Below are 11,385 nucleotides of genomic sequence, written 5' to 3'. Positions count from 1 at the left end.
ATAGTCAAAACTGTGAACATGATCGTGACGAGTGTACCAACACAACAAAAAAAAAATTTTTTAATTAGAGTGTACAGAGCGCGCGAAATTCAAAAAGTCACCTTACTTTTTGATCACACCTCGTATATTGCATATATATGTGTAACTACTTCATTTCTTTTTGCTAAAGAGATAAGTCTACTGATACATATTGTCAGAATCTGTAGGGAATGTCCCGATTGTGCACATTAACAATCGGATACGACATGATTTCCCGATCGGACACATTAATGATCGGACACATGGTGTTGCAATTGGACACAGACCCGTTTGCACACCGACCCGATTGCGCACGGACCCGATTGCGCACCAACCCGATTGCGCACGGACCCGATTGCGCACCGACCCGATTGCGCACAGACCCGTTTGCACATAAACAGTGGGATGTCAACGTTGACAGTGTCCGCTTGGAATATTTTTCCTAAAAAATCTAACTCTAACCAAACCATTTATTGATGTGAGGTAGACCTCATTTCGCGTGGAAGGTTGTGAACTGTAGGCAATGATGTATGTAGTCAATAGAGCTGTAGGCAATAACACATGTAAGCAATCGATTTCTAGGCAAATGAGATGTAGGCAAAAGGTGTTGTAAGCAACCAATTTGTGGGCAAATGGGGCCTTCCCTGTGCAAACGTGTCTGCACGCAATCGAATCCGTGTGCAAACGAGTCCGTGTGCAAACGGGTCCGTGTGCAATCGGGTTTTGCGCAATCGGGTCTGTGTGCAGAGCCCCCCTCTTTATCGCTCTTCGGATGAGCCTACCCTTAGCGTTAGTATACTCCAACTCTCTGCCGTCAAGGTAGTCCCGGAGGATCCTGCGCAGATACCGGGGCACACGGTGCGTCTCCAGCGCCTACCCGATGCGGTCCCAGGGGAGGGAGTTGAACGCGTTGGAAATATCCAGCGCCACTCTTAGCACCACTTCTCCCTTAGAGACCGTCTCCTCCACTATATAGCGCACTCGGAGGATAGCATCCACCGTGCTGCGACCCTGTCGGAATCCGTATTGTTCAGCGTGCAGATTCGGACCCGTTCCGTTCAGGTGTTGCACCACTCTTGCGGCCACGATCCTCTCCAGGAGTTGGCCTCGTCGTCAAGCAAGCAAATTGGGTGATACCCAGAGAGACTATCCTCCGGCTTGCCCTCCTTCCTCAATAAGACCAATTTGGCCTTCTTATAGATTTTTGGGAAGACTCCTAGTTTCAGGCACTCCGTAAACATCCCCCTGAGGCCTTCTCCCAATCCTGCTCTGCAGGTCGCTATCGTCCAGACTCTGCTATGGACTCCGCTCGTCCGGGAGCCGCATTTCGGGACGTCATCTTCTCGATGGCACTCTTTAGCTCCTCTTTGGTAACCCCAAGCTCCTCTCTCCAGGATCCCCATCCTTTATCCGGGAGTGGTGCCTCCACCTAGGTATGGACCTCCTCGCTGGTCGGTAGGAAGAGGGTCTCTAGGACCTCCTCTAGGAAGAGCGGCTCCAAGGCCTCCGTCAGCGGAAGTGTCCATCTCTTAAGCTTGTTCCGTACCAGTAGATATGGGAGCCCCCATAGGTTCTCATCCTGGGAGAGGATCAGATCTTCCAGGACTTATCTTTGGCCTTGTTGATGGCCACTCGGAGCTCTTTCTTGGCTTGTCTACATTCAGCTATCCTGGCCTCCTCGGGTGGAGGCCTCTTCGAGGTCTCTTTGGCGTCTTCTCGCCCTCTTGATCTCTCTTCTGGCCCGCATGGCAGCGCCTCTCAATGACGCAATGGAGTCACTCCACCAGTACACCGTCTTTCTGGGTCGTTGTGTGGCTCTGAGCATTGCCGTGTCGCATGCTCGGACCAGTATATTCTGCGTTTCGGCCGTTCGTCCTTCTGGGTCCTCCGCGCTGGTTGTGGTCCAGGATCCGGCCAGGACCGCCGCTTCCAGCAGGTCCTCGTCTAGCTGTTTAAGGCTCCATCTTGGTGGCCTAGTTTGGCCGCGTTTGGCGGTCTGTGCCTGGGTCTCCCTCAGGCCTATCTTAATGTAGACGTGGTCAGAGTACGTTTCGTCAGGAAGTATCCTCAGCAACTTATTTTAACTTAACCTAACTTATACTAACTTATCCTAACTTAATTACGCTACCGACTCTCTCTCTCTCCTACATTCCTCCCACACATGCTCTCATGATTCTACCCCACTCCCACATAACCTACATTTCCTTTCCTCCTCTCTCTCCCAATGTCTCCCTTCCTTATCTCATTCCCTAACCTAAACCTCGCTATCCTTCTCCATCTCTCCTCTCCCGATCCTTTTCCTAAATAAGCCGGCACCCCCTCCCCCTTTACCCATCCATACCATCTGTTGTACTTCGCATTCCTTATTTTTTCCCATCTCTCCTCCTGCTTTTCTCTATCCCTTTCTTGCAACTTTTCAAATTTAATCCCTCCCTCCGGCTCCCCCCCTTGCCAGCTTCCTATCCTCACTGTCCTCGAAGTACTGTCTCCTTTCCCTCTCCCACTCTTCTAACATTCTCTCTTTCCTTGCATTGTCCTTTATCTCCTTCCCAACACAGGTGCGCCAAAAAACTACCCCCCCCCTTAACTTCTTGAATTTCCAAGCCCTTTTTCTTGCTCTACCTCTTAATTTTTCCCTTTGTATTTCCTTCCTTACCATGTACCCTGGCGTTCTTCCCTCCACCCCTAAAACTCACCTTAAATATCTCTCCTGTATCCTCTCTACCCCCTCCCTCTCCTTCCATCCCCATATTTCCACTCCATAATTCATTATTGTCCAAATCAATGCGTCAAATAACCAAATCTTCCTCTTCCAGTCCTTTTCAACATCTCTTCTTCCCAATCCTCCATACCTATCCCAACATTGCCGCGACCTTCCCCACCTTTTCCTTCACATGCTCTTCCTGTCCCCCATTCCTCTGCAATGTATAAAGATATTTAAATTGTTCTACCTCCTCTATTCCCTTTCCTTTCCATTTCCAATCCACCTTACTACTCCTTTCCCCACCCTTCCTAAATCTCACTATTTTTGTTTTTTCCCTATTCATTTCTAATCCCTTCCTATCCACATAATCCTCTAATCTCTCTATCATGCTTCTCATGCTCCTCTCCTCCTCCACTAATAACACTATGTCATCCGCGTATGCCAACCCATACACCTTCCTACCCGCTAAATTCACCCCCCCCTCCCCCATTTGATCTTTCCCATCTCCTCCTCCAAGTCCGCTGTCATTACATTGAATAACAGCGGACTCAGCGGGCATCCCTGTCTTACCCCCCTCGCCGTCTAAAAACTTTCTCCTAATTCCACCACCCCTGTTCTCACTCTTTGTTTCCCTTCATAGCTCCCCCATCCTTTCTACCAGCCCTTCCCTTACCCCCTCTGCCTAAGTGCTTCTATCAATATTCCCCTATCCACCGAATCAAATGTCGTTTTCAAATTCACAAATAAAGCTATCAGTTTCCCCCCCTTTTTTTACCTGCTTATTTATTAGAAAATTCAACACATATATGGGTATGGGAATAAGTTTCCGCCTATTGCAGAAAGATGTCGTTAGTAGCATTGCTTGTGTGTTTGATAGAACGGCAACACATGTGTTTGAAAGGTTTGTGTTCAAACTTTTGAGCCCAATAGTTGGCATTCGTTCGAAGCGTAAAAAAGAGTAACTTTTTTTGCGTTGAAGATGTCGGAATTTATTCCAAAAAAGCAACATTTGCGGGAAGTTTTACTCCATTATTTTATTTTAAAGAAAAGTGCTGCAGAATCGCATCGTTTGCTCGTAGATGTTTACGGTGAGCATGATCCATCGAAAATCAGTTGTAAAGAATGGTTCCGGTGATTCAACAGTGGTGATTTTGACGTGCGTGACAAAGAACGCGAAGGTGCACCGAAAAAATTTGAAGATGCAGAATTGCAAGCATTACTCCAAGAAGATTCATGTTTATCGCTCGATAGGTTGTCAAAAGAGTTAAATGTTGATAAATCCACTGTTGGAAAACGTCTACACACAATGGGAATGGTGCAAAAAGAAGGAAATTGGGTGCCGTACAAATTGAAAGAGAGAGACATGGAAAGACGTTTGGTCATCTGCGAGATGCTTCGTCAACGACAACAAAAGAAGGGTTTTCTACATCGTATCGTAACTGGCGATGATAAATGGATCTACTACGATAACCCTAAACGCTGGAAAGTATGGGTGATGCCAGGTGAACGAGGTCCATCAACGCCAAAACGAAATATCCATGCTTCGAAGATTATGTTGTGCATCTGGTGGGATCAGAGAGGTGTTATATATTATGAGCTGCTCAAACCGTCCGAAACCATCAATGGCGATCGTTATCGACTACAACTGATACGTTTAAACCAAGCTTTGAAAGAAAAACGACCGGAATGGGACAATAGGCACAACAAGCTGATTCTGTATGACAACGCTAGGCCACACGTTGCAAAATCGGTCACGAAATACTTAGAAGGAGTAAAGTGGGAAATTCTGCCCCACCCACCGTATTCACCTGACATTGTTCCTTCAGATTTCCATTTGTTCCGAACCATGCAGTTGGCCCTTTCTGGAGAACGATTCAATTTTTATGAAGATATCAAAAAATGGCTTGATGAATGGATCGCTTCAAAAGAACCAGATTTTTTCATTCGAGGAATCCGTTTATTACCGGAAAAGTGGGAGAAAGTTGTCGCTTCCGAAGGAGCATATTTTGTATAAACTCACTTATATAGATTTGTTTAAATAAACATATCTTTTTCTTTTCAAAAAGAAGGCGGAAACTTATTCCCATACCCAATATGTTATTCAACGTCCCCAACCCCTTTCTGAAACTCGTCTGATTTATTGGAATTAACTCCTTCCCCTCCACTTCCTCCCTCAATCTTTCCGACAACGCCACCGTGTATACCTTATATAATGACGGCATTATCAACACCCCCCTGTAATACCTTACCTCCTCTCCCTATCCCTTTTATCTAACCGGTACTACCACTCCCTCCTTCCATTCCTCCATCCCCTCCCTGATATTTCCATATCTCATTCGGAATCCCGTCTACCCCCATTGCCTTTCCACCCTTCAAGTTTCTGGTCACCTTCCTTATCTCCTCCCTACTTAACTCCCTTTCCATCCCCTGTCTCTCCCTTCTCCTTTCTCCTCTTGCCCTTCCAGCAAATCCTTGAAATATTCCTCACACTTCTTCATCCCCTTATTTATCCTCTTTCATCTCTTCCTTTCCCTGTTTACTATTTCCCACACTTGCCTTTCACTCTTCGCTCCCTCCACTTTCCTTTCCCATCTCTCATTCTCCTTTTTTTCTTTGCCTCACACAGCTCCTTATATTCCCATTTTTCTTTCCTGTATTCCTCTCCCCTCCCCCCATTACCTTTCGACCACTCCCTTAATACCCATCTCACTCCCTTCTTTTCTCTAAATTCTCTATCCCACCATCCTCTTCCCTTCCTTTCCTTACCACTCCTTTTCTATATTTCCCAAAACTTTCCTTATTCTTCCTTCCGTTCCCTTCATACTCTCATTCCCCTTCACCTCCCACCATACTATCTCCCCCAACATTTCCCTAAATACAACCCTACCTTCCTCATCCCATACTCCCCTACTTCCTCCTTTCCCCTACCTATCCTTACCCTTTCCCTTTTCCCTTCCACCCCTCCATGCTACAACCAAAGTGTGGTGATCCTACTCTATTGTATCCCCCTTATCACCATATACTCTATCTCCTCTCTCGCTTCCTCATCCACCAACACATAATCAATCATTTTTTTATGTATGTCCAATATGTGTGTCAAATGATCGATTCCGGGACGCTTTCCGATGTCAATTAGCATATTCCGAGACATTCATTTGGTTCCAGGCCTGACCCGGAAAATTTCTATGTCTAAAGGCTGTTTCCAGGACAGTCTTGGAAAACTTATGTACATGCACATGAAAAATATGTGCGCATATAAGTTTTCCAAGACTGACGTGGAAACTGCCATTATGAAAAATATATATACAAAAATGTACTTTACAAAAAAAGACACGTATAACGTTATCCAATGATGCAAAATAAAGTATAAGCAATGTATTATTGAATTTTGAATACAAAAACCATCAATATATTTATATGCATAATAAAAAATCACGAAAGTTTGTGCATAAATATATAAAACAGTTAAAAATAAGAAAAATGATAATTTTTAGAAGCATCTACTGTACATAAGTACAAGCACATTTGCAAAACGTAATCGTGATTGAAGTCTACGTGAATTACGTGGAAGTAATCATTTTGATATTCACCACGGACGAAAAACATTATGTGCTGGAAATACACATTAGGATACAAGACAAAATATGTACACTTTTCATTGAAGAGTTTTCAAGTATTAAATGTATATCGCGCACATACCAATATTAAAATACGCGGTTAGAGAGAGAGAGAGAGAGAGAGAGAGAGAGAGAGAGAGAGAGAGCGAGAGAGAGAGGGATAACGGGCCATCCTAAAAAGGATGCCCCGAGAAATTGATAATAAAACGTAAAATATATTAGTATTGCAATTAAAAACCTTTATTTCATGTTTCTAAAATGCAAACAAGCACAGCCAGTGTGCGTGAAAAATGAGTATGCGATAGATTATACCCAGAATTCATCTTCAGGTAGTTGGAATCAAGCATTGCAAAAATAGGCACTTGACATTCATTCCGGTTGTCCTTTTTATTATTGTACAATAATATTTACTCTTTAGCAACGATTTTCACTGTAAAATAGGCGCATGGGTTATTTCATATTAGAAATACCTCTGGTATCTCATATTACGATTTTCACGCCTTATGGTTTTACAATCATCAAATCTAACTTCTGTAATTAAACAATTTAACATATCCCGTATTTTTCTATTAGTACGATCTTACTCTACCACTACATGAAGAATTTATTGCCAAATATTTATTTATTAAATAATAAACAAGGTTTAAAGGCTCATCTCAATGAAACTTGAAGAAATACTGTTACGTCCTGAATCGCGTGTTTAGTATAATGCGGTCTCGAGACGCGACATAGAATCGTGGGAGCGCGAGCGCGGAGCGGGGCGCGCGGGGCGAAACCTTGGCTTCGGGTGAAATTCGTTTTTCGGTATGTGTTTAAGCGTTGAGGCAGGCTGCTGTCATCAGTGCCTTTGTTATAGGCACGAATTGAGTTATTATTTTGCTCATGAGGTATCTTTTATTATATCTAGCTTATTTTAACCTTCCGTATTCCCTTATTATGCACAGGAAGGACATTAAAGAGAGTTTAGAGGAATTCAGATAAAGCGCCCTCGTACACGAAGGTGTACGAGGAATTGATGAAGATATAAAGATCTCTTTCCTGTGGGCAGCTGTGATATTTTCATCACACGCTTTGCTCTATCTACGCTCTCTGATTCCTGTGCGGGAAAGGGAGCAGGGAAGGATAATAAAGGGCCTTAAGGGCAAAGAATAAAACGAAAGATAAGGATTAACAATTTTAATGCTGATATTACAAAGCTGGTTATTTACTATTCTTGGTTTAGATGTAATGAGTATCGGCCTCGTAGGCTTGCGGGTGCGATATGGGAGGGGGACCGCGGTGGCGCGGGTCGTGGTTCCGGACGCCCTTGTTTCTCGGCCTCAGAGTTCTCCGCGGCGACCGTGGAAGGATGCTCTGTCGCGGGAGTTGTACACGGTTTCCCTACCTCGCGTGTCGTAGTTCCCGGTTCGGTCTTCGCCTCCCAATAATTTGAAGAGTCGAAGTCTCCTTCTGCGTGGAGCTCTAGCTGCAATGCCCTTAAGTGAACGCGCTACCCTCCTCCCCGTTTTCCCCTAGGGCGTTTCCTCTTCGGCATCTATGTGCAGAAAAATAGTTATACAGTGGTGGAGGTAAGAGGAAGGGGGCTTCGACGCCGTGGAAGGCGCTCGTTTGAGCTCCGCAGGAGGCGAGCTTCGTCGTCGCTTTGGTTTAGCGCCGCCGAAGCTGAGGATGGGAGTAGCCCTTCAGACGCCGTGAAGGCGCACGATCGGGGCTGGATTTTTAGGAAAGACGGAAGCACCAGAGCGCTAGTTAAAGCGCTAGGAGAACTTACCGCTGGTTTTCGATGGGAATTATGATGAGGAAAAATGAGGACTCGCGTCTTAAAACGCTCTGCTTTATATATGTTTGGCTTCGTGGTCCCTCGCGGAAAGGGGATGTTTTAGTCCACGTGCTATTGCGAAATTCTCTAGAACGTGCCGATCTTCTAATTAGTAATTTACTTTGTTAGTGATTAGGTTTTACTAGATTTGAACGCGTTATCTCGTTACGGGGGTCGCGATGTTCGTCTGGTGTGCTCGGTTGCCGCGTGATGCAGCCTTGCGCGGCAGAACTTGCATATCTTGTCTGCGCGTTTTTTCATTGTAAGTTTCTGTATTGTTCCGGATCTTTTCGTTCTTTGTGGGCGTGGAATTTTGGTGTTTGTTTAAGGCTTTCTCTTAGTTATGTGCGCTTGGATTTTATTCGCGATGATTTCGTTCGTATTCAGAGGCCTTTTGTGACCGGTGGGTGCATTTGGAATTGCACTGAGATGCGTTATGTTGTTGATACGCGTTCTTATTCGTTTTTCCGCGAGACTGCAGTCGTCCCTTGCGACTGCATCGAAGTCGGCTGTTGTATTCACTATTTCCTATCCCGTGGCGGCGATGTTTATGCAAGAGATTGCATTCCTTGAACGTTTTTATTGTTTAATGTCTGGCGCAGGCGCATTGTGCGCGGCGTTCAATCGCGACGGTTTCGGTGGCTTGGCCTATAGCTGTACGCGATTGTAGTCGGCACATATTATGTCTATTCGCTATATTCCGTACTCGCACTCGCTTGGTAAAAGGACGGGGCGCTATACTGTAGGCGCATCGGACGTTACACATACAAATTTAAAAAATCTTTTTTTATAATGACTACAGGCATGATCTAATAATGAATTTTTTACTAAATAGTTTTCAATCCAAGAACAGTAAATTTATGGTGGAACCAATAGATAGCGTTTATTAGTTTAGCAGAAACGCCGCTATCTCATATTAAGTGCCTATCTCATAATAGGGGGCTTTCCTCTATATCTTAAGGATAGCAACTTTGATACTTTTTTGGAGAGTTAAACGAAACGTCTAAAAAAAATTCAAAAATTACTTAAAAGTATCTCAGGATGAAAGCGTTTCGAAACGTTATTCATTCAAGTGTCTAATGTCCACGAGAATACGCTTATGTCCCAGAAACCAATGTCAGCTCACACAATGACATTATGACATTTCAAAAATTTAACATATTTAAAATACATATAATCACTTGAAAAAGTGACAATATCAGTTTTATTTCACAGACTTGTTGTGTTTAGTATTAACATTCAAAATAATCAATGTATGGAAAATTTGTATATGATAGGAATTCCACAATGTATCTTCTAAAATAATGCAACATTAAACACTTTACGATTTGTTTCGGAATACATTAATCTTTTATAAGTAATTTCTAATTTTCTATCTGGATGCCTTGTCTGATCCTTTAAAAGCAATCAAAGATTTGATATTGTTGGATTGAAAATATTACATACTTTTATTACATGAATGAATTCCGTTTCTTTACACTGATTGTTGTCAATGTGTTATTACCGAAACTCGTATTTACCCATTGAATTGTCAAATGATGAATATATATTAACTCCTTAAACATGTGCAAATTATTGAAAAAGACACTGTTTTATGACCTAACCTTACCTTTCAAAGCATAAGAATATTTCCGTAAACAATATAAAGTTATTTACTAAATTGTGGGTTTATGGAATGTTTGTAAATTTACGTGTACTTAACTTGTTTATAACGTTACAAACATATTGATCATGATGAATATATGTAAATATTCAAAAACTAATACGTACCACTTTTGAGTCAACGTTAGTTTCCAGGACATATATTTTGTCGATTAATGTTCATTTCCAGGACACAAAAAAAATATATATCCTGAAACCTAACGTTGACTCGAAGATATGTATTAATTTTTGCGTATTTACAAATATTTAGGTCAAGACGTGGTTAATGTACAAAATAATATACAATCAAAGGCATTAAACCACAACGCTAGTTATCGTCAGCGAAAATAATATATTCTCAAAAAATTATAATAAAGACGTTTCGGTCTTCAATCAGACCATCTCCAGTTAAAATTCAAGTAAGAGATTCGCATATACAGTAAGTACAATTAATAGAATTTGTCAAGACGCTGTTATATATAATTCATTATAATTATTAGAACTACCCAATAATTTGTTCATGCTATCATCCGTTCTTTCTTTGTACAACAACTATTCTTCGGTAACAATCTTTCTTCGTCTATGTCAAAAAGTATTCAAATATTGAAAGAAAATACATCCAAGAATTGACAAAAATCCGCGATGTAAATTATTGAGCACAAGATTTCCTGATTCTGTTATATTTCAAGATAACAACCATCAATTAAATAAAATTTATTTGTATAACACTTAATTCTAACTAAAATTATTTACCTGTGTTAGCAATAATTCGCAGCTCATACAGGATTTGGAATTTTAGAAGTATCAACTTTCTGAGTTAAAACTGAAATGCGTAGTTCTATAACTGAGTCGATATATTTATACCAATCTATGTGGCGCTGTTGGCTATTCTAATATCAGGCATTAGTTGCAGAATTTAATAGAGGTAAATATATTTCAGGAAATTTTTCCGTATCAGTTTGTTTGTTGATTCCGTTAATATATTTTTTAATAAATATCATTTCAGATGTAAGTCTTGTGTAGAGAAGGTTCTATGGGTAGAATTTGTACATTATTCCAATCGAAACTATGATCTAGTTGTGCTTGATGCTGTGGCACTACTATGTGTGAATTATTAGATTTCATAGAACTGTCATAGGTCTGTATTCAGCTATTCTAGTTCTCATCTTCCTTTTTGTTTGACCAATATAGCAAGCGGCACAGTCAAGACAATCAATCCTGTAAACAACTCCACTCTGTCCCATATTTTTTATTTTATCAAAGAATTGGAAAGAGTAAGGGCATTAGGAGTCAGGCGCAGAAGACGTCGCGCAAATAATACACTTATAAAGAGTGAAACTTCTTTATTCACTAAACGCGCTTACATGTTTCGACTCATTTTTTAGTCTTCCTCAGAGCAAACGCACACTAACATACGAGGTCTGTCCGGAAAGTATCGGGCCTACCTTTATATCTCCGCTCTGGCGTTATTCTGGATCATCGGGCGGGTGGCATCCTTCGAAGTAATCCCCACTTGATTGAATAACACGGTTCCAGCGATGTTTCCACTTCTCGAAACAATCCTGGAACTCGCTTTTGGGGATGGT

At 42.1% G+C, this 11,385-nt stretch overlaps 1 protein-coding gene across 1 annotated transcript; it reads right to left on the bottom strand.

The window, feature by feature from the left end:
* Positions 1-1,678: 1,678 nt before the first annotated feature.
* Positions 1,679-2,768, bottom strand: LOC108767622 (uncharacterized). Its single transcript, XM_018517593.1, has 2 exons — positions 2,715-2,768; positions 1,679-2,041 (listed from the first exon to the last, which is right to left on the bottom strand). Exons 1-2 carry the CDS (start codon positions 2,766-2,768, stop codon positions 1,679-1,681), a joined length of 417 nt encoding a protein of 138 aa, XP_018373095.1.
* Between the last annotated feature and the right edge of the window lie 8,617 nt (positions 2,769-11,385).

Source organism: Trachymyrmex cornetzi, unplaced genomic scaffold (genome assembly GCF_001594075.2).
Source record: "Trachymyrmex cornetzi isolate Tcor2-1 unplaced genomic scaffold, Tcor1.1 scaffold70, whole genome shotgun sequence".
NCBI lineage: Eukaryota > Metazoa > Arthropoda > Insecta > Hymenoptera > Formicidae > Trachymyrmex > Trachymyrmex cornetzi.
Note: the sequence above shows the minus strand (reverse complement) of the source record. Positions and strands in the feature narration are given on the sequence as shown.

Coding starts and splice junctions, on each gene's coding strand:
- LOC108767622 (XM_018517593.1), bottom strand. CDS start 2,768: ATGGGGATGGAAGGAGAGGGAGGGGGTAGAGAGGATACAGGAGAGATA. Junction 2,042..2,714: donor ATACAGGAGAGATATTTAAG/GTGAGTTTTAGG, acceptor GTCTACATTAAG/ATAGGCCTGAGGGAGACCCA.